Here is a 24622-nt window from a genome sequence, read left to right on the forward strand (position 1 = left end):
TCAGTCTCTATTTTCTTTTAGCTTCCCCCCTCCCTAACTGCTTTACCTGTTTCTTGATCACTTTCTCATTCCTTCTCTCTCCTTGCTTTGTTGTATTCACCTCCTTTGTGTCAACCATGTTTCTCAATATCAATAATTATTTCCTTAGAATCTTTTCACCCCCATGTACATGTGCTACTTAGTATGTGGGGACAGAGGAGGAAGGAAAATGCATTTTGTCAGAAACTCTGTGGGTGGGGGGAAAAGGGGAAAAAAATCACTTCCAATGATAACATGCCACAGGCTGTCTCAGCCTACTGCTGTCCCAGTGAAATGAGTAACATATGAAAGAGAAGAAGGTAAAAGGTAGTTTAGACTTTGTTCTCCCAGCTTTCTTAGGGCTGCTACATCTAAAATGGCCCTCTGAAACATGCCATTTCCACTGTAATATGAGGGAAAATGTACAATGCATTGCCTCAGCTATGTGTCTCAAGTAAATCTTAAAAGTGTGCTGTGACACAGCAGCTCCAGGGCTGCCAGTCTGTATCAGGAGACACAAAGAACAGAGGTCTGAGTGCAAGCCTAGTTGTGTAGCTAATGCAGAGAGAAAGCTCTCTGCTAAGTAAAATGCACATAAATGGGAGAGCAGGCAGCAATGAGATACTCAGACAAGAAAGCACTAGAGAGCCAAAGAACCTTGAAGTAACTGGGGAAATCTTATTAATTCAATCGAGAACACTGGGAGAGGAGATTCAGTTACATCCAAGATAAGCAACTACAAATAAGTCTCAGAACTGCAGCACTGGAGCTTAATGAAAGTAGCATTAGACAACATAAGCAAACACCAGACTTCATCTATCTAGCATCCTAGGTTATTAAACATTTCTTAAAGTTGTATCAGAAGAAAGATCAGCACAGGCTGCAGCTCTGAATGAAGAAAGACTTTCAAAGCCCCAGTTCCATTCTCTATTCTGCCACTCTTCCTGGAAATCCCCTTTCTTTCCAAGTACTTGCCTTAAACCTGTCCTTGCCTTCTTGGAAACACAGGGGGAAAAAAAAAAAGACAGCAAGATTTCCATTCTGGAAGGAAAAAAAACATTATAAATTTTAGCTAAGGCAACCTATATCCTGTCTAAAAAAAAAACCATGTCTTTCTTTCGACCTGACTTATACTACAGTTCCTAGAGGAGACTCCATGTTTTACCCAGAACCTCAGGGAGGACTGCAGTTCCCACTGAAGCCTCCACCTGCAGAGGACACGTGGTGTGGGAAAGGCCAGGCAGAGTTAAAGACTTGGCACAGCTTTCTGAAAATCCTAGTTAAAAGTGGCATTACGATGGCCTGTAAAGCGACAGGATCTGATGTCAGGTCATTGCTATTTCAGCAACACTATCAGAAGATCCAAAGAATGCCATCAAAGATGGAAAGTGGATGAGCCTAATGTTGAGCACTAGGAATGAGGTTTAGCAGTTGTTGTTTTGGAAAAAAAAAGGTACAGATTCAAGCCTTACTACCTATATTGCATGTATATATAATTGGTAAATATCCTTTATGACTTTAAGAGACTTTTGTGAATCCTTTAGTGTAGATACAGATTTTAAGATAAATGTGCTGAAGTTGGTGATGCATTCAGATGTGAAGTGTTTCTAAACAGATATTTCGTAGCTCAAAGGACAGCTAGAAGCAGAAATTACTAAGTGTTGTGCCATATGGGAGGTCAGGATAGATCATAATGGTGTCTTCTGGCCTCAAAACATATGATGCAAAGTAGATAATAACATGTAAAGAGGTACCAGTAAAGCTGGTACCTTAAAAATAGATTATTTTAGACAACTCAGTTTCTGTGTCTTTTGCTCAAGATGACTGTTTTACTCGAGCTGTCTGGGTTCATTGTCTCAGAACTTCCCAGGGCATCTCACTTGGTCCACTACCTTGTACTACAATTACCTTGATTTTAAAATGAAACAAACAAACAAAAAAATAGGCTTCAACCTACATTTGAGCATAATATCTGAATTTAAGTCTTGCTATTAGTCACACATTCCCATCAGGGCAATACTGCTAATAATTCAATCACTGAACCTGCAAGGCCTCTTTTTGCAATACTATTCACAGAACCCTATTAGAGAGCAGTGATTCACATCCCTCATAGTCCTCTGTAGTCCATGACTAGCACTGAAGCATAGGCTTTATGAGCAAAATTGTCTACTCAGTCCTTATGCCCTTCTAAAGGAGGGCCACAGTCAAATCTCAAGCATGAGACAGCAGACTGTCCTCAGTACTTTTTCCGGCAGGCTTAGATTATCAAACCCTGTATTTAGCTTTTGACATATATGGCCTTAGGAGTATTGAACACAGTACATCTCCTGTCAAAGATGAGAGCTGCATATGCTGGGAAACCAAATACACTTTTCTGAAAATGTTGATTCCCTGTCAGATCCCCTGTCAAGGCAGGATATTGTGGCATTTTATTTTTAATTTATTCACCGTCCTTCAGAAAGTGTAAATGAAAGATTAGAAGATCGTGATTTAAATATTCGGTGTCAGCACATGACAAAGAGCCAGATTCCTGCTGAGAATAAAATACTTTTTCCAGTGTTCATAGAGAGGAGATGCTAAAAGACATTAAAGTTTAGTGTTAACAAGAAACGCTATCAAAATTCTCCAGAGCATCTTTGTAACCAAAAAATAGTGACCAGAACCACAAGCCAGCAGGCATAATCTTGATGCTGTTACTGATCCAGAGTAAAGCTCCTTGAAAAGTGGAACTGTCTGTAGAGAATGGAGACTTTGATACCTCTCAATACAGAGAGTTCAGCTCACAGAGAGTACAGAGAGTTCAGGTTTGAGTGGTAGACCACTGTGGGGGAATGCCAGCCGTATAATTAGTGAAGAAATAACATTAGCAAGAACAGAAAAAATCAGTGATGTCTGAAAAAGATAGGAGCCAGATTCTTTGGTCCCTTCTATTTAGAAGTGAAATCCTTGCTTGATACTACTAAAGAGGGAAGTCTCCTTTGAATGACTAAAAGCAGATACTTGGGGAAGGGGCACTGGATACAAACAGTGATTGCACTGCTGGTGTTAGATGCTGCATCTGACTGAGTATAGAGGACAGTAATGATCCTGGCTAACTGAACTAGTGGAATCACACCTCCTTTTACGTGTGACAGGATTCCATACCACTTGACTTTTCATGTGACTTGACATACCTCTTCTGCTTGCATCTAGTTCCTTGCATGAGCACTCCAACTTTTGTCTCAAGCTCCCCAGCACTTGTAGAGCTTGAACTTCACTAATACTTTCAGCCTAATCTGTGCATCTGCTTAAGGAAAAAGCTGAAAACATGAAAATGCAGAGTGCTTGGGAGAAAGCAGTGCTAGGCACAGATTATTAGACCTGATGTTTATTTTGATCTAGGCCAAAAAATATTCACTCCTTCTGAAAATTTCTATACATTGCTGCTGCATATTTCTGCAGAATCAAACTGCTAGTTAACACCTCACTTCCGCAGCCTTTTTCAGGATTGAAATAATCCACTATGCAAATAATATGCAATAATACAAAATATAAAGCATTCAGAATGGTGTCTGTGAAGCAAAACATCCATCTACAATGACACTGCAAACTGAAAATGCCTGCACTCTTGCATCCCAGCGAAGCATTTTGCAGCACCGAGTCAAGGCAAGCAGATGAGGCAAGGCAAAGCTGATCTTAGTGTGCCAGGCACTGAGACAACACAAATGCAGGTCAGCCACTACGAGCAGAGCTTCTTCCCCCAAAAGAATAGAGATCCAAAAAAGAGTTCTTGGTGATTTAATTGAAGTAAAATTGAAGACACTCACTTAATGGTAAAAGACTCTCATTCATCAACCTGATTGTGCCTAACACCCTTCCTGAGAGTTCCCAAGATATGGAAGGCCCCATGAAGGTATCCCCCCCAAAAAAAGCCATTCAGGTTTTTTTGGCAGTGGTTTCAGTGGGAGTAGAAATACATTCTTAGACTTGCCTTGAAAAGACAGGACACGTAAACTCAGCTAGCTTGTCCTAGCTATTTACAGAGCAGTTAAAATGGCCTCTTTCTTCTGTAGCCTTGAACAGACAGATCAATAAAATCATAAAAACATTAGACAGACTGAAAGACCAAGTGAACAACTGACTTGCATGACTGATAGATTTTGAAGACACAAAACCATGTAGAACCATTAAGGCCAATAGGCCAATTGATAGATGCAGTCAGCGTACATGCACAAACTCCACAAAAGACTGTTCAGCAACTGCAGTAGAGCAATTATAAAGATTGAATCTCTCCCAGGAGTCAGGAGGTAAAGAAAAATGGCTCCAGTCTACACCAAAAATCACATGCACAAACACATGCTGTGTTTTTGAGTATGATTTCCTCTTGTGTATTCCAAAGCTGCTGCTTTACTGATGTGGCTTTGTATGTTCAGATCAAAGCAGCAGCTGCCAGAGCTTTGCTATTGTTTGGGATTATTTACAGAAGGGCAGAGAACAATTATTCTCAAGGTGCATGAGGGCTCCAAAACAAACAGGTTGAGACAGAGATGAGTGAATTTGGAAGCCAATTTGCCACCTGTTACACATCATACACACAATCAGAAGTGCAAGTCCCTATTCTCTCTCTTTTCTGACTTGAGAAGATTTGGGTTTTGGTTTGGGGTTTTTTGTTTGCTTGTTTTTGTTTTGTTTTATTTTTAAATTACTGTTCTATTCTCACAACCAGTCACCCTCCCCTCTCATATACCTCTGATGATTCCCTAGGCTTTTCAAGATCTAGTGGGAAAAAAAAAAAAAAACACAACAAAAAGATTGCTCTCTACTTTTAGATATTTAAAATGGATCTTGTCAAAACTAAAATTACTTTCTTAATTTTTTGATCTTTCACCTTCACTTGTTATTTAAAGCTGGCCTCTTCTAAATCTTTTTCTGTCTCCTCACACATAATTTAGACTCTTCTGATACATGCACTTTCTCCATGCCTGTTTTACCTAGCTAAGATACCACATCTTTTCAATCTCATCCAAGAACACATTTTATTCTTTTCTACAGAAGGCATATATATTTTGTGCTCCTGATTCAGCTTTGGAAGGAATACTGCCTTTTTGCTCCAGTAAGAAGCAGGATCTGATTCCTATTACATGTGTGGCACTAAGCCTTACATATACATACATATATATGTATGTCTCTCTCTATTTTTATGCATCTCTATATAGAATGAAAGTCCAGGCGATAGAAGTTTAAGGTCAGTGGTGGTTTCTTGATCTCCTGCCACTTGCCAAGGAAAACAAGAGCCACAAGTCTGGACATTTTGCTGAGTGCAAAGAAGAAAGCCAGCTGAACAGTCGCAGCTGACATGACATTTCCCAAAGTGCAGACCAGAAGGAAGCTACACTGATGTAAAACTCAGCAGACCATTTCACAGGTTAAACAGATCATAGTGCTATGGCACAGAGTCAGTATCGCCACTTAGCTTTTATCTAGAGAATAAATTATTTTTTCAGACACATGCAAATTTTAGCTTTAGTATTTCTTCTTACAACAGTTAAGGCCACTGAAATTCTTAAAAGCATAATTCAATTTCCCTTTTTTGTATTCTGATAGAATTTTTCAAACTCAGTTCAGAAGACTAACAAATGCGAGAAACCCCCACGTGTTTAAACTTATTTTGTGCTATCACATAGAGCCTACCTATCTAAAATAGGATCAGCAATATATAAAGGGAGCATTGTAAAATGAGTACAAGACCAGCAAAACACATTTTATGTATTATAGAGAAACCCAAGCAAGGAAACCTCAGCTTTTGGAGACTCAAACAGCTTAAGTGAAATATTACTTCAGTAGCAGCAAAACACTAAGATGAACACTGCGTTGAAGAGACTATTAAAAAGCTTAGAGAAGGATTAGTCTGCCGTGTATGTAAGGTAGCTGTCTAGTTCTGATGTATAGTAATGAAAGAGGCAAAACATCTTATGTAGAGAACATCATAAATCAGATAACTTGTTATCCAGTCTCCAGAAGATGTTTTAGCCACCCAGAAAAGAGAGATCTGTAATTGCATGCAAGAGCAATATCATTTATCAATGTTAATCACATTATTCTGTCCTAATTATTCTGTTATTTTTATGGAAATTATGACTGAGTCTGAAGTACAGTGCATAAATCCCAAGCCTATAAAACTGTACATAGTAACCACTTCCATAGCAATCCAGTTATTGCTGGGGTAGGAGACTGAGCATTTGTTTCATATTTGCTTAGGGAGCAGGTCCATCATTACTCACAGTTTCTGAAGACACAGGCAGTGTTGTAAGAAGCACAGTTATCTCTTCCAATGTGGTGGTGTGGAAACAATCTACAGATGCCAGCAATTCAAAGGAGAGGAAAGAGAAAACTGCTAATAACACTTTCAACACTTTCAAATGTCATGGTAAGGTTTGATCATCTATGAGTAGATCACTGCATACATAAATATGTGCTCACTTGAGTTATTTTTCATTATTTCAGTTAAAGCTATTTTTTTTTTTTTTTAGTTTTCGTAAGTGGGGCATTTTTACAGAATTGATGATATCTGTATGTAAATAACTACATCTAAAATTGCACATATTCTATGGATGTTGATTTCTTTCAAGAAATTAATTGCCCCATATAAAAGGGAAAAATTTGCTTGCCATGATTCCACCAGATTGCATCAGAAGAACAATCTGGCCTTTAACAGTGTGGAAAACACTGCATCTTACAGCAGATTATTACTGTAATGTTGTGGGTAATAAACAGGAAATCATTATTGTTTCATATGCACTAAATATGTTTGCACAATACCTTCATACTGATGGTATTAAAGCCATTACAGACATTCTTGACTTCAGATCCTAAAGCTTTCTGGCAAGCAGGTGACTATTACTAGCTAGATGTTACTGGAAAGCTGGTAAATAAATGACTTGCTGGAAGTGTTGCTACTGCAGAGTTACATAGAGATTAGATTATTATCTGGAGACTGTTCTGGTGATGTCTATTTAAGAAGTCTATCCAAAGCCTTGATGAAAAATGTCACAGCAATGCTCTTGACAATCAGCCAGGAGGTGCAGGTGGCTCTGAAGTGCCCACCAGAGGAGGCTGACTTAGCTTGCAGCTCCAAACCATTCTCTGGAAGGGCTTAGTTCTCTCCACAGACTAAAGACTAGTCTCAACAGTCTAAACGTGGACTAAATTTAATCATTAGACTACAAGTGAATGTACATGCACTCCTTCTATGCCTTTTATCCTTGTACTCATTTGGATAATAAAATCTGCAGAGCAAATTCTGCCTCCAGGCTGTCCTGTAAAAATATGTCTGTTTGTACATGGATACTATTCTTATCAGCAAAACCTGGAACTAGAATTTTCTGTGTCCAGAAAAGGGGCACTTAATATCTAAACAGAAGTAATATCTTTTGCTTTTAGGGCACCAAGAAGATATTGTTATCAAAGCCAGACTAGACTGTCTGTATGCTATGATAAAATATTGGTATTTCTCTGACATTAGGGTAGCAGGTAGTAATTGAGTTCTGGATGTGAATTGGTTCACCCATCCAAACTTCCTCATAATTTTTAGATACCAATATTCTGGTCTTTCTTGCCTCTGAACATACAAGAGCTGGTCACAGCAGAATGCTGTGGAAGTGAGGTAGGACTGAGGAGTGCCATCTGGGATGCTAGACTCTGTCTCTAGCCACTGTAGAGATCCTAGGAAGCTATAGCCAGAATTCTCAGTGCTTGAAAAGAGTAGGTTTGAGGTGTGGGCCAACCAAACAGGAACAGCATTGAGACAATGGATTGGTGACTAAAGTGACTTCAAAACAACTACAGAGCAACAGCTCCCACTGAGCCGTGCTGCCTTAGCACAATGGCTTCTTACAGCCTCTTCACTTACAGTATGCTTAAATTAACAGTAAGCAGAAGAATGTACAACACTGTAATCACCACCTGATTTTTCAGTGTGAGATTTTCTTCACTCAGTGAAAGAATGGACTCAAACTTTTCTCCAGTCTTAGATTCTTAGGAAACAGAGTTTGGGTTTATTTCACTTCTCTATCTGTAGCCACAGAGACTGTATGCTAGTGAGTTTCTTAGGACTTCATATACTTTTTTTCCAGGGAAACAAAAAAAAAAAAGTGGATCTGGAGACATAGTATTAATGCTCTTCAGAAATTTCTTCCCAGATTTTTTTCTCCTCTGCCCTTGCAAAATCTGTTGAGGTTTTACACTGGACCCGTTGCAGCTTCAGAAGACCTACTCCTACCCAGAACCAGGAGATCTGGAAGCACTGTCACCTAAGGCAGAATGTCAGTAGTTTTTTTCTGTACTGATACTACTAACAGTACCAATTCCTATCAGGTTGACTTCAAGTATTCTTGTAGCCTGAAAAGCAACTAAACACTTTCCTTTAAATCAGAATTCAGCTTGCAAATTTCCAAGAAGTACATTAGCAATACATTCAAACACAGACCTTCTTTACACAAGTTGACACTGGACCCCTCCCTATCCTATTAATGCAGTAAGAACACATAATCTTTCCCTTTGCTCCAACTTCCCTCTCTGCTCAAAAATTGTAGAGTAGCAGCAGGGCTAAATAGCTGCAACAAAGCTTTCCCTCACTGTCAGAAGTGCTCAGATAATGGGCAATGTTAGGGCAGGGCTGAGAGCCCATAATGTCACTGCTATGGCTTCTGAACTAAATGACTTCACACTCTGTCCTTCAGTAATTCTATGAGGAGAGTAATGCTGCAACTATTGCAGAATGGTAAGGATTAAATCATCAACTTTAGAAGAATACTCTAAAGAAAAATATTCTTAAGAACTCCTAATGTTTGGCCATTGAGTCTAAACATGATGCAGATCCCCAGAGGTAAATCCATGACAATTTAAAATACATTTTTCTGCATTCAAAGCAAAGTAACTGAAACTCTCAGTCTTCTCAGACTAACACATTTTTTTAGACTGTGGTGAAAATCTAATCTATTAGGTACATTTCATCACTCAAAAGCGATCACAAAGACTGGAAATAACTGCCCACCTGCCCACATAAAGAGATATCTGTCCAAAGAATTTATATTTACTTCATTTACCTCAAAACAGGAAAAAAATGATACAGTACCTCTTGTCACCTTTTCAGTAGCGAAAATTTCCCCTTGGTGTTTGGCAGTGGATCTCTTGAGGACAAGGGCCTTAAGATTTGATTTTTCACAAAAATTGAGCTTCTAAAACCCCATGAAATTCAACAGGGACTTACTAGGCTCAGGAACTCTAAAAATTAGAACTAAAGTAGAAGAAACATCTTATAAACCTCCCAATGGACTGCTGAAAACCATAGTTTCAGCAATCAAGACAGACAGCTGGAATCTTTTCCCCTTAGAACACAGAAAATATAAAAAGAGGGACAAGGAAGAGGAATAGATTTGTGTTTTAAGTCAGTTTGAGTGAACTGGACAACAGGAGCTGCCTAGAAGGGAGAACAGAAAAATACCTCCCTCAAAATAAGCAAGAAATATTTCCTTGCAATGCATCAAAGTTTACCTGAATCAGGGAAGTATCTTTTACTTTTCTGTTTCCCCTAGCAAAGGAGGTGGCTGGCATCCATCCAGAGAAATGTCTTCCCACTATACATCCCCTGTACTCACACTTTGCAGCTTGGTAGGAAACACTCTCTGGGCTGCATCAAAAGTGTGGCCAGCAGGTCAAGAGAGGTGATTCTGACACTGCTCTAATGAGACTTCACCTGGAGTACAGCTCTGGGGCCTCCAATACAAGAGAGACATGGACATGCTGGACTGGGTCCAGAGGAGGGCCACAAAGATGATCAGAGGGCTGGAGCACCTCTCCTACAAAGACAGCCTGAAAGAATTGGGGCTGATCAGCCTGGAGAAGGGAAGGTTCTGGGGAGACCTTGTACCTACATTTCAATATCTAAAGGGGACCTACACGAAGCCTGGAGAAGGACTATTTAAAACGGCTCGGTGTGATAGGATGAGGAACAATGGTTTTAAACTGGAGCGGGGTAGATTTAGGTTGGACATAAGGAGGAAGTTCTTCACAACTGGAAGAGGCTGCCCAGGGATGTGGTTGAGGCCCTGTCTCTGGGGACATTCAAGTTGAGATTCGATGTGGCCCTGAACAGCCTGATCTAGTTCGAGGTATCCCTGTTCACTGCAGGGGAATTGGACAAGATGACCCTTGAAGAATCCCTTCCAACCCAACACAATCTGGGAATCTGTGAATCTTTGACTCTCTAAACAAATCTTGGAGCCGAAGTTCCCCTGTCCTGGTTACAAACACCTGCCTTACCAGAGTCACCCTTTGTAAGGTTATGAAATACTCTGATTTCTCATATTTACCTTGACTCAATGCAAAAACATATTCAGATTGGATTCATGGTAAAGCAAAGCACCAGGTATCTTAGAGGTTTAAATTATTTTTTTTTTATATATAAAATGAAAATCAGATGCAATTCTAATATGAACTTAAAACTGTGCTATTTGCTTAATTACTCCTATTCAGAATTCTTAGGCTCCAGCTGCCTCAATTGAGGGTTTGCCATTAAAGTTACATTGTGTATTCCAAGAGCTGCTCTCAGTTTTTACAACCTCTGTATTCACCTAGGGCTGCCACCGTCCATTTCAATCAAGTTTGGTCTAAAGTGCTTTTAAGAACTTTACCTGAAATCAAGGCATTTCAGGACATAACCACAGAAAGCTCTTATAAAATTAATGCCTAACAAGTTAGGAGTGATTGGATGTCAGCTATGCAGATATCACTGATATTTTTTCCAATAGCTGGGTTTAATAAATTTTGCCCCTGCCTTCTTAGCCTACTTCACTGGTCAACTGCCTCACATTTACTCTAAGCTGTTCCTGTATGACAGATTATCCACATATAGATGTCCAGGTGGGTTTTGAATGTCTCCAGGGATGGATATTCAAAACCCACCTGGATGTGTTCCTGTGTGACCATCTCTAGGTGACCCTGCCTTGCCAGAGAGGTTGGAATTGATGATCTCTAGAGGTCCATTCCAACTGCTCCCATTCTGTGAAGGTGCCCTCACATTGTCATTCTGGGAGTGAGAATTTCTCAAAGAGCAAACAAGCTTCTCTGGTAACTGGTGTTGGAATAGGTATGGAAAAGAATAGATAGAGAACTAATATCTGTGAAACTTCTGATCTCAGGAGATGTTAGATATTTCTATGGGTATTCCATGGTATATCTTTTAATAAGGATGTTTTAGACCTGCTTATACAAGCACATTTTTCTTCCTACTTCAAGCTTGATCTTAGCTTTATCACTAGGTTTCCCGAACCATACTTTTGGAAGCAGATGTAGGTGGCAGAAGCAAATATTTTAAATGCAACACATTATGTGGATTTTGGCCCTGGAAAGGTGTACTGAAGTTAGGGTGGTCTAAATCTGCTGAACTGTTAGAGACACAGAACAGTAGGGTCTGCTACAGTCTGGCAGTCTGGAGAGTTCCCTCAGTCTCCATTCTTGGATTGTTCATAGCATGTAAAGTACCAAGTTTCAGCTCCATAGCATCAGACAAAAAGCAGTAACTTCAAGGAGGCAGAGCATGCACTCATTTTCTGTGATGATCAGCACTGCCCAATGGGACAATTCAGACTTTGCAAAAATTACTTTCTTTCTATAGACCACAACTGATATGGTATCCCAGGACTATTATCAAGAACCTGTTGGTATTCAAGTCCTTTTTCACACAGCTCTGACAAGGAACATGATCTTTTGCTTTATTACTTTCCCCAAAATGCCCTGAACATACCTCCAGCCTTTTCACAGGTGAGGAAAAAAATCGAAAATCTCCAGCTACACCACGAGATGGTGCTCAGCCCCTTCTGTAACAGGCACATGGAGCAGGACTACAGTCAGGAAAGTTTGCTTGAACTGGGTACTGACACTCCCAGCCTAAGCACACACAGTCACTTGGGCTCAATAAATAATTCTCTCTAGGCAGTCCTGCTGGATACAGCATTCCCTATAAAATACTGCTCTGCTGATGGAGGAATCACTCAGCCAGGGAGAAATTGCAAATACCACTGAGTGAGTCTGCTCAGCTAGAAACCTGAAATCTATCACACTTGCAGAAAAAAAATCTTCAAGTCTAGATAATCTTTTCAGTTCATTCAGTAAAAAAAAGGGTTCATGAGAAGAAAAAAAAAAAAAGAGAAAAATAAGAGTATTTCGCTTTCATATAATTTTTTCTCAAGCTACTCCATCTGCTCTGTTGCATTTTTATGTGCTTAAACTAAAACAGAAAAAGAGAGAAATATTATAAATTTTGACTACGATGAGAACTGATCAATTTTATTTGCACTGCTTTCAAAGCAATGATGATGTGGGAAGTTTCCCTTAATCTAAAATTATCCTAAACAGCAAAATATTGTAATAAAATAAATTGGAAGCCACAAACTTTCACTTGTGGCATCAATATTTTAGCAGTATTTTCATGAGAGAGACAAGGCTGTGACAGAATAGGCTACAGTAACAACATAATTGAAGTGTATGCAATAACTATTACAATACAATGGTAACTACCACTATTTGATCTGGCCAACTGCTACTGACCTCCAAAAGTCTCAGTGCCATCTACAAACATGCTTCTTCCCTGCCAATGGCATCCTGGCCTGCATCAGAAATAGTGTGGCCAGCAGGAGCAGGGAAGTCGTTCTGTCCCTGTATTCAGCACTGGTTAGACCACACCTTGAGTACTGTGTCCAGTTCTGGGCTCCTCAATTTAAGAAGGACATTGAGATACTTGAACGTGTCCAGAGAAGGGCAATGAGGCTGGTGAGAGGTCTCCTATGAGGAGAGGTTGAGGGAGCTGGGGTTCTTGAACCTGGAGAAGAGAAGACTCAGGGGAGACCTTATTGCTGTCTACAACTACCTGAAAGGAGGTTGTAGCCAGGAAGGGGTTGGTCTCTTCTCCCAGGCAACCAGTGGCAGAACAAGAGGACACAGTCTCAAGCTGTGCCAGGGAAAGTTTAGGCCTAAGGTGAGGAGAAAGTTCTTCACAGAAAGAGTAACTGGCCAGTGGAATGGGCTGCCCAGGGAGGTGGTGGAGTCACCATCCCTGGAGGTGTTCAAAGATTGGATGTGGCACTTGGAGCCATGGTTTAGTTGTCAGGAGGTGTTAGGTATTAGGTAGTAGGTTGGACTTGATGATCTCTAAGGTCTTTTCCAATCTGGCTAAGTCTGTGATTCTGTGATTAAAGATGAATCAGAATTGTTACATGGTATTTAATACCAGCTTCCACAGTACACCTGACTGCATTTTAGCAGCAATGGATATTTAATTTATAACAGCCGATATAAAATCCTGGCTTCACTCACTATCCTACTGAGCAAACCCAGATACAGCTCTTTAAAGGGGCCCCTTTATAATGAAAGCATTTTAATATTATTTCTGCCTTTAACAAAGAATTATGACATTCCAGCAACATTGTGCTTGGCTTTTTTGTTGTTGTTGTTGCACTGAATGTGCAAATGCACTTTATTTAAATTACACCTTGTGCTGTTATAAACTCTACAAAATCTTTAACTGTACCTGCCAACTGGAATGGGGGAATGCATTCAAATATAGAACCTCTCACCCACATGAAAAGGACTTTGGGACACCAGAATATCACACATATGACACACATCTTTCACCAATTCAGCTAAGAAAGGTTTATGATTTTGCACTCAGCAGAACAATTTGGTAGATACTGTCCTTCCTCTCAAAGCTAAGAGCTAAACTCCAAGAATCTAAGAGGAGCACCATGATAGATGGAGGAATGCAACTTTGTCTAAATGCTTGAACGCTGTAAGAACATTTGTCACAGAGTCATTTCTAAAGATGCTAACAGCTTTGTGAAGGAGGCAACAGCTCGCAACCCAGAAGATGCTGATATGAGTCAAAAGCAATTCCAGCTGTGCTACTTTTCCCTACAGTTCAAAACAGTGGTCTAAATAACTTTCAGTAAGATTCCTGTAAAAAAAAAAAGGGGGGGAACATAAAACACACTAATCCAAATTTTGTCAGCATGCTAACAGCTTCTTAATACACAATTGAACCCTTACCTGAACCTAATCTTGCATTAACAGTTAATTACCATAATAACCTCCATGTTTTGTTTCAAGCTTGTTGGTGATTCTCTACTTCAAATTCATGAGCAAACAAAAATAATACAATATCCCTGGATGATTAAAACAGTACCTGATGATTTGACCTTCAATTCATGATCAGGCCTGGATACTGTGAAATCCACCAAGAGGAAAAAGCTATTTTTCCATAATGAAGTGTGCATGCATGACTGTTTAATATAGCAACTGCTGAAATGACATGAATCAAAAAGATATTTAAGTGGGAAAATTACTTGAGAACTTCTCCCAGGCTAACTTTTCACACTCAGAATGATAATGTTCAGCATATTGCATTTTCCACTAGCTAGAAAATGGTTTATGGGGATATAAAGAAAACCTCTTCACCACTGAGCAAACACATCTGTAGCATCTTGGCCGGGTTCCTTGTGTTATCAACCCTTTCCATGCATTGTATTCTCCTTGCACAAAAGAAGCAAGGAGTCAACAACTGTTTCCTTGGCCTTAAAACCTCAAGAATCAGCTTTTCTTAAGAGGAGTAGAAGATAAGTAATTAGAGAAGATGTCACTGCTGAAAGGGTTGCTAAGGGCAAGTTTCTAGAGCAGCAGCAGCAACGCAATCTTGCCATATGCATCATATACCAGTGTGCACCAGCTCAACAAAGCAAGATTCTCTGGGAGAAGAAGTCCTGTTCTCTGCAATTCATTCTGTCCCTGCACAAACAGTAAATATTTCTAAGATGTTTCTTTCAGAGACAGACTGCAAACCTGCAGCTCACCTCTCCCTTGCTCATTTCAGAGAGGTGGCTAACAAGAGGATGACGACTCTCTTTTTACAAGGAATCACTTGGAAAAGACAAGGAGTGGTGGGTACAAGTTACTCCTGGGGAGATTCTGATTGGACTCCAGAAGAAAATGTTTCACAATGAAAAGAGTTAGACATTGAAATAATCTCCCAATGGAAGTAGTGAATTCTACATTGGACAGTTTTAAGACTCAGCTTGACAGGGTGCTGGGCCATCTCATTTCAACTATGCTATTACCTAGAAAGGTTGGACCATATGATCCCTGGGGTCCTTTCCAACCTGTCATTCTGTGATTCTGTAATGAGTTTGGTTGGGAGGGAGTTAATGTTCTTCACAGCAGTCTGCATGGTGTTATGTTTTGAATTTGTGAGCAAAACAGTGTGGATATCACAAAGGCTCAGGGAGAGTGAGTGAGCAGCTGTGTATTACTTAGCCACCTACAGAGGTTAAACCAAAACATGAGGAAAAATGCAAGTGACGACAGCTGATCTGAAAGAACACAAATCAATTTATACAAAGAAAGTGGCCAAAATAACAAACTGAGAAGCACACAGTTTTTCTATCAAGGACTTTTACAGCCCAGGCATGCTGGCTGAGATCCTGCAAACACTGTAACAGGGAAAGCAGCAAAACATCCTGTTTTCCCTAAATGGACATGAGAAAAGAAGCTTGTCTCACAACTGGTGGATGATAGGAAAACATTGCTGACCAGTAACTAGTTAATTCAACGTTATCATTAAAACAAAACACAGCATTACATGACTTCAGAAGTTCTCCTACCCACAAGCTTCTTCTTAGGTTCACCTCCAAGTTTCACCCACTGCATATTTCTCCTCTGGCAAAAAAATAATCAGAAAACACTCCAACCTTTTCATATTCCTTAATCTTGCATAATCCCATAGAAGAAGTCAGAAGCTGCAGGCAACAAGCTAAAAGACAATCTTTCAAGAAGTGGTAAGGAGTCACAAAAAGCTTCTGGGGTAGAAACAATAGCCAGTGAACTGGCACAGCTCTTTTCCAAAAGTGGGACATTGACTCCTGACAGATGATTGCTAGCTTCCCCCTGTTAGTTTTCTTTTTCATTAGATCCCACCATAGCAATTTAGTTAAAAATAGCACAAAATGTATTCTGCCAAGCTCTTCTCTCAACCACACCATCTCTTCAAACTGATGACTTTAGAAGACCTGCTGAAGTCTTTCCCTGAGCACTAGAATTGAAGAGACTTTCCAAGGATATGAGTATTAGCTGGAAGATGAAGGTTAAGTGTTTCTACTTAAGGGCTAGGGTTAGCTGATGTCTAATAAACAGACTTGCATTTGTAGTCCATATTTATGGTCCCTAAAATATTGTGGGATGCAGAGACCTTGCTATATCACAAACTGCAGTTTAGGATTGCAGAAATTAATTAACTATGCCACAGCAATGCCTTAATCTTCATGGCACTCTGGATGAGGAGGCACTGTGAAAAACTTCTGCTCATTACTCCCAGTGTTCTGCACCCAGTAATGCAAATCAGCAGAGCCTTTTTATCAGTCACTCCTTATCCGTATCTGCTGAGCTTCAAGACTCACTGGTTTGGCCTTAAATTTACTGATAAGGCAGCACCCAACATGGCAAGCAGGGCTTGTACTCACTGCTTTTCTTTTTCACTATGCAAAGTCTCTAATTTAGAGATGCTCTCTCTGAGCTGTTCTGAGACAAAATGAATCATATATCAAACACTTGACTCCTCCTAGATCCCAAAGCATGATTTTCCAGTTTTGTGCCAAATCTCTTTTAATAAAAGAAAAAAGTAGATATTCTGACAACTAATTACAGAATGTTCTACAGAAGAGACATCATCTAGACAGCAGCAAAATAGGAAAGCTTCTTGTTGCCTCTCGCCAAGATAGATTATGTCCATGCAGAACACAGCCCCAAAGAGTCCCATCTTCTCCATTGCAGCTGGTAACTGTAGAGACTTTGTCAAAAGAGGACCTTGTTAAAATAAGACCTTGTTAAAAGAAAACCTTGTTAAAAGAAGCTCAGGAACACAATTTAACTTTGTGGGGATACCAAGCAACCTTTGAATTGAGATCTTAAGTCAAGATTTTTTTTTTTCCATTGGTACTTGGAGTGGATTTCAAGCAAGCAAGTCTGAGACAAAATATGTCTTTGTAGTAGCTGCCACAGGAAGAGGAATTTATTGGGTTATGTGCTAAACCTCATCTGCACACCCACAAAGGAACTTGGGGAGATCACCACAGGAGGGGGAGCCTAAATAGTGTCTTCTTAGATTGCATCTAGTTTTATCACTGGGGCCAACAGGCCCTCAGAAGCCCATCTGCACAATTCCAGAGGAGCACGGGGGCACAGCAGCAATTGGGAACACAAATCAAGGTCTCCTAAGGAATGAACAGAACCACAGAATCATCAGGGTTGGAAGGGACCTCAAGGATCGTCTAGTTTCAACCTCCCTGCCACGGGCAGGGAGACCTTCCCCTCGATCAGGTTGCCCAGAGCCACATCCAACCTGGCCTTAAAACATCCAGGGATGAGGCTTCCACCACCTCCCTGGGCATCCTGTTCCAGTGTCTCACCACCCTTATGGTGAAGAACTTCTTCCTAACATCTAATCTAAATTTACCCTCCTCTAGTTTGGATCTATTCCCCCCAGTCGTATCACTACCTGACACCCTAAAACGTCCCTCCCCAGCTTTCTTGTAGGCCCCCTTCAGATACTAGAAGGCCACAATAAGTTCTGCTTGAAGCCTTCTCTTCTCCAGACTGAACAACCCCAACCCTCTCAGCCTGTCCTCATAGGAGAGGAGCTCCAGCCCTCTGATCATCCTCATGGCCCTCCTCTGGACATGCTCCAGCATTTGTCCAAACCTCTTCCAGGGCTGTCCCAGCATATTCATTAGTGCCATTGTCTAAGCATGAAACTCATCATCATCTTCATAATTCATCTGGAACAGATCTTGAGATCACCTTTTGGACTAAGGAGGTTGCTGCCTATGGTGGGACATATGCGATACAGGGGAAAAGCAGTCTGGGATCAGACAGACTTATTATGGCTCTTTAAGGGAGAAATCAAAGGCAGGAGAAGGAAGCAGCATATGTGATTTGGGGAGGAACAAGTATGGGAAAATAGATAGGTAAGGGGATAAAAAGGGTTGGTCATGTAAATAGTTCTTGGGCAGTGTACTTGCCTGGCTTTGCCCTGCATCTGATCACTGCAGTCTGTCCTGCATTATCAAATTACTTTCTAACTCTTTCCTGGATAAGAACTCTGTATGCTGTGTGCATGAGGCTGTGAGTGCAGCAACTGCAGTCAGACCATGGGTCAGCAGGCCACGTGTTGGTGCTGCCAAAGACTGAAATGAGCACAGTAAGTGTGTGATCATTAGCAAAGTGTCTGCCAGGAACACATCTTCAGCCTCAGTTGAACATGGCAACAGGTACTGGTAGTAGCCTTACCTCTCTTGGGCTGTTGATTTCACCATGGTCTGTTTTCTTCTACCAGAATTCTTAGTTCACCATCTGAAAAAACACCTGGGAAGACTGCTGTTTCATCATCTGACAGAAGGAAAAGTCTTCCAAAGACACTCTTGCTCACATCCTTTCTTCTGCATTGCAGTTCAGCAACAGCACAAGGCCAGGCCAGTGCCCTGAGTCTATGACTGGTCAAAAGTAAGGCCACTCTCAGCTAGGCTCTACAGATGCTACAGGTATCAGCTTTATTTTCACCACTACAATATGACATACTAATGACTTACCATTTTTCAGGCTGCATAAACATTCATTTCTTCCTGATTTATCATTAAATGGAGTTAGGAGATACTAGAATCACAAATATGATGAGTATATTTAATCATACCTCTCCACTTTCCAAATAATGTTTTCATGTTAGAGGACTATTACGCTTTTATTAAAATGACAGCAACATCCCTAGGAATCAAGTAAGTGCACTCAGTTTTACAGCATTTTGATTAGAGTTAGCGTGGCTTCCTATTTACTTATGATGATTTGGAAAAAAGAAATCTTTATAAACATCTGCCAGAAAGTTGCACACAAAGGTCTGTATTTTATATTGTTACAGTAGCACTTACTAAAACCAAATGTTAACATTGCATTGAATTAATGTACTAAGGAGGTAAAAACGGGAATTGAGGAGGCAGAAGCAAGCTCATATTCTAGCTGTCTTCAAAGACCAGTCCAAAAGTAACTGGATTTGAAATAACATGCTAACTGGGGGCCTCAGAGAGATACAGGATCAACTAGTAGTGCATGGACTGTGATTTTTAATCCTTTTCCATGTGTACTTTTTGCAACAAGTAAGAGAATCTCAGGATTTGCTAAGGCTTTACAAGTGACAAAAAAATATCTAAGAGCTTGCCTAGCATGTTTTAGTGAGAATAAAAGGCCTTATTATGAAAGAACAAGATACAGAAGTCCTTACTGTCCCAAAGGCAGCTACTTTGGAAGATCAAACTTCCTATATGTGAAGTCAAACTATATAACTGTGACTACACCATGTAAACAGTTTGTGAGGAGAGGAGGAGAGAGAACTAGGCCAAGAAAATAACGCAAGTGGTGCCCTAGAAAGAACACAAAGTGAAGACATCTTCAAAAGCTAGTAAATTTGTAGCACACACTGCCCTGTCCTCCACACATAATATTGGGTAGAATGCTGAAAACTACCTCCATCTGGACTGATATGAAGTGAGACCACTGAAAAGGGAATAAGGAAACTAAGGACCTTTGAAAAAAATGAAGAAAAATCAGAGCACCAGATATCATGGCACAAACTATAAAACCGATGTAACAACTTCAGCTTTCTTTATACTGAACTGTGCATTTCAAGAAACAGTTTACACAAAACTACAGAGCTACTCTTCTTTAGGAAATCTTATTTAAATCCTCAAAATATGAATACAATGATATTTAGACTATACCTATTTTCCCCATAAATCCAGCCAACAAAACTGTGCTATTCATTTTGTCTGCATTATGCTGACACATCATTCAATAACCCTGATCCTGCTTTTGGTTGCACTGATTTTATACTCCGAGAATGGAGTTATTGTGCAGTTACTTCTGTGCAAGTAACAGCACTGTTGGGTCTTTCTCAATTCAATCTTTGTCAGAAAAGATCAGTTTAGGCATCTTCAAAAGGGAAAGAAGAAGATTAGATGCATGTTAAAATAAATACAGAGAGAGTAAAAGAATGTCCATACTCAAGGGAAGGTCTCCACTTCAGAACTGTGATATAAGACACTGATGAGAAACAGAGGGCAACAAGAAATGATAGAAAGCAGTTATTTTGCATCAGATACATGACAATCTGAAGACATGCAAACAAACAAAACAAAAAAAGCCTCAATCTTTCCAATCAAAATTAAGAGCAAGTATATTGAAAATTAAATGCTTACCTAGGACAATATAGTAGACTCCTCTCAAATAGTATGAGCTTCAGTGATTGCTGTAGTAGGCTCTTTAACTTACATGTTTCACAGAACTCCGAAAGTACAGCTCTGTTTACCTTTAAAACATGCACCAGGTCCCTTCTATTCAGTTAGCAATGGTGACTGCTTGACCTGAAAGTCTTCAACTGATTGGGAATCCCACTTGTCAAGTTACTTAAAATCACTTTTGCTCATTTAAACAGACACTGGTAAACTCATTTGTATATGGTAACTCCCCCTGAACAAATAAATGTCAGTGGGCCTGCAAGAATGGTTACAGTGATATTGCCTCTGCCTAACCATAATTTATTCATGCAAGAGTATGCAGTTTTTCATCAATCAGTCCCCAGCAGGTTCCCTTCTACAAAGCAGGACAGATGACCCAAGCCATTGTAACAGGCAGCAACAACCCCAGGTGTTGGAGGGACTAGAAGCAGGGTTGTTTGTTTTCAACAAAGTATCATAAAAAATAAATTAGGAAGATCCAAAGTGCTTTAAAACAAATAAATAAATAAATACAGACCTTCAGAGGAAGACTTAATTAAAAAATGCAACAGGATCAACTATTAAAAATGCATGGAAGCAAAATGATTCAAGATGTTTTGATGCCTGTGGGGAAATTAACAAAAGCACTGGATTCAGACTGTCTTCCTCCTGCTCTGATTATACAATTCTTTTTTCTATCTTTTTCTTTTTTGAAAATTTCTCCTGATTATTGCTAGAGTTTGATTTACATGAAAACCAGACTCCTTGCTACTAAAGTTGATTTCCCTTCTGAAGAGTCTTCCATAGGTAAGCCTTTACAGCCAGCTGTCATCAAGAGCTGAAGACCATGACAACAACAACAGCAGAACGTTGTCCACTACCAGAGGAACTGATATGGATGCTCAGATGACACACATTAACTATGGTGCACATATACAAATACGGTTATATGTGGCTACATTGCAAGAGTATTTGAACTCTTAGGAAGTAAAGGATCCTATTTTAATGCAAATGTCCTCAGTGCTGCTGGGTAAAAACTGCCAGACTCTATCAGAGACTCATGACATTTTTCATTTTACCCACTCTATCTTGAAACGCAACGTTAAAACTTCGAAGAGCAAAAGAAATTCAAACAAGAGCTGTCAAACTTTGAGTCACACAGGACTAAATCCCACATAGCCCTGCAATAGGGTTGAACAAGGCTCCAGTTAACATTGTGAACTCCTCCTGATCAAGCTCTTACTGTGTATCAGGGCTCACAGCAGGATTAATCACACATCAGCCAAAGTACTGGCTTGTCCCTAGCTACAGGCTCCCATGACCAAGAAACTAATTGTTTCCACTTTCCTCCAAAGTAGGATCTCAATCAGCTAGCACTGGGACCACCAGGAGGGTCAGCTGACCTAATATCTTCTTATGTGTGCATTTATGGGGTTTTTATTTGCAACCACAGAGAACCATATATTAAACATGGGGGGGAAATGCAAACTAATGTCTAACACTACAAACCTACAAACAAGTCCAAAACTACGGCAAAGCTGTTAAGATCCTGCTTCACAATAAGATTCAGTGCTACTACAATTGGTTCTGCTACTTGAAAGTTCTGTGTTCACTTCTGGGGCTGCAACATCCTTCTTTCCATCTTCCTGCTAGTTTGGATAGAGCTGACTGGTGAGCAAAAAAAGAAAAAGTCCTCTAGAAAACACATGGATCATCCTCACCTTTTAATCACTTCTATCATTTCCAAAGTGATGTTTAGCCCTTCCATAAATATTTCCACATAAAAATCTAACACAGAGGATCTGCCACGTCTCAAGTAATATAAGCCTGAAGTCACACTTGAGAGCTGAGAAGCTCCATTCTTTGGTAAGTTCTTTTTACTTTGAGGCCCACAGCAACTTCCATCAGCTTTTGAAATAGGACAGAAAAGATTTTGCTTGCTCAGTCTAGAAGTTGGGATGATCTTTCACTACCACGTTTCACAGAGATCTCAGTAGTCTTCTTGCCTACTTTTATACAGACTTACATGGATCTTCAGTAGCCCAGAGATTCAGCTGGAATTCATAGAAACCAAAGGGTGGTAAATGCTATACAAAAGATTATCAAGTAACTGAGAATGTATTCAAAAACTAAGGTCCAATTCTTCCTTTTTTTATACCCAAATATAAAGGATTTTGATTAAATACCAGCTTAAGTTGTCACCATTCCTAAATAAAATGAGTTGGAGGTGGTTTTCTTTTGTTTTGCTTTGGTTTTTAAATAAGCATGCTTTTTTTTTTTTTTTTTGTAGTGGAGAAGTGCATACGATACCTGTTGTTATTCTTATGTAGTTCTTTAAAGGTTTTCAGAAAGACAACAGGTTACCAGTGAAATATGATATCAGCTCACCAAGTTCCTCAGGCGTTCTTCTGCAAAGCTATGAAATAATAGTTCATCTCCTCCTTGGAGAAACCTAGCACAAAATTTTCATATACAACCACTTTAAGATTTCCCCTCCTCCCCCCACAGCTTCATATCCCATCCAACCCTTCAATTTCAGAAGATTATTTTTTTTTTTAAAGAAAAGGAAAAAATAAAACAAAATAAAAACAGCTTATAAAACAGCAAAGAAAATAAAGTTATTTTAATATATATAGAAAGAGAACAAAATGAAACTTGAGGGAAAACTTACTGGCGTTACAGTTTATCCTGATACAGTCTAGATGGGGAAAAATAAATGAAAGATGAAATTGCATCCTTCAAGGTAACAGCTGCAGACATCCAAAAACAATCAGTCCACCCTTCCGGGGACAGACACACGCAAAGAGATGTGGCCATTTTATACTTATAAAGAGTCTGTACAAGTTCAAGAGTGGGTGTATATGTACAGTATATTCTACATAAATTTATATTACATAAATATATATATATATACACACACATATATATATACACATATGTATAGAGAGATATACCAATATACATATATATCCACAAGCTGACACAGAAAGCTATTTTCTTTTTATAGAAATCTATGCATCTAAGAGTATCTTCTACTCCAGACCATGAACTGATGTGAATTACAATAAAAAAAAATTGATAATTAAGGCACACACAAAAAAATCTCCCTCAAAATACAAGTCATACTCCAGTGTCATTCCACTTTTAAAGACCTTTAGTCATTTCTCTAAGCTTGAAGCTCAAAGTCAACCTTTACACTTGGTTTCTTTTGAATTAATTCGTATTGTTATTGCATAAATACACCATCTGTCCAACACAGAATACCTGGAAAATCAGACCGTGAGATTTGCTGGTACAATATTTAACCCTTTCCAGCTCTCCCAAAGACAGACCCTCTTCTCATTACCCCAAATCCAGCCCAGAATACTTCTTGATATGTGCTCAGACACATTTGACACTGTCCATTCAGGTGAGGAAAGGGTTAATATACTGCCCAGTTGTGTCCTATCATAAAATGGCCACTTGCAAACAGCTAACCGCACGAACGCCCAGCCCAGATTTCAGCTAGTTCTGGAGGGTGGGAAATTTTTTTATTTTGGTTTTGCTTGGCAGGGGAAAGGGGGATTTTTTTTCAAAGGTCCCCAGACCTGCCAGCTTCTCAGAGCCCAGTCTCATCTTGCTCTCTGAACGCTAAAACTGAAGTGATGCTCACAACGTTCAGGAAGAAAATGAAATGGGCAGTGAAGTAGCAGATCTGGGAACCTTTGTGGGCCCTGTTTTGTTCAGAGGTTACAGGCAAGGGAGGGATGAAGAGGGGTACGTGAAAAGAAAAATAGAGTTGTTTGTGAAATCTAAGACAGGGTAATTGAGGAGTCCTCACAAAGAAAACAAGCTGAAGTAAGAAAGCCTGAGCTAAAGGGTTTCTGAGCATTACTTTTCCCATTTAACGCACTAATGCTCAGGATACGACCCCATAACAGGATCTTACATTTGTAAATGCCTACTTACAGTCTTGTGAACATCCATTACTGTAGTGCCTGACATGGGCAAGAGCTACTGTAGAATGCTATTACATATCTTGGGCCATGCTGACCTTCTCTCTGGAAATCAAGGTCAGGAATAACAGCACCATGTTACTGGACACCCTGCCTGGACCACTAAAGCTTTGACCAGCAGGGACAGTCATTTATTTATTACAGACATATGGCCCAGCAAGAGGGACTACATAGAATGGAAGAGAAATACAATACAGTTTACTGCTTAATTGGACCAATTTTATGTTTACTCAGATAGATGTAAGAAAACTGTTACATAATCTGAAAATA

At 39.7% G+C, this 24622-nt stretch overlaps 1 protein-coding gene across 3 annotated transcripts in view; it reads right to left on the reverse strand.

Moving 5' to 3' along the window:
- Positions 1–24622, reverse strand: part of NRXN3 (neurexin 3) — a 909976-nt gene that overhangs the window by 595105 nt on the left and 290249 nt on the right. For all 3 annotated transcript variants that reach the window (XM_054400548.1, XM_054400546.1, XM_054400549.1), the window contains one exon: positions 23029–23055. In XM_054400548.1, the coding sequence (XP_054256523.1) occupies positions 23029–23055 (27 nt within the window). The remainder of the gene's footprint in view (positions 1–23028; positions 23056–24622) is intronic.

Source organism: Indicator indicator, chromosome 4, assembly GCF_027791375.1.
Source record: "Indicator indicator isolate 239-I01 chromosome 4, UM_Iind_1.1, whole genome shotgun sequence".
Lineage (NCBI taxonomy): Eukaryota > Metazoa > Chordata > Aves > Piciformes > Indicatoridae > Indicator > Indicator indicator.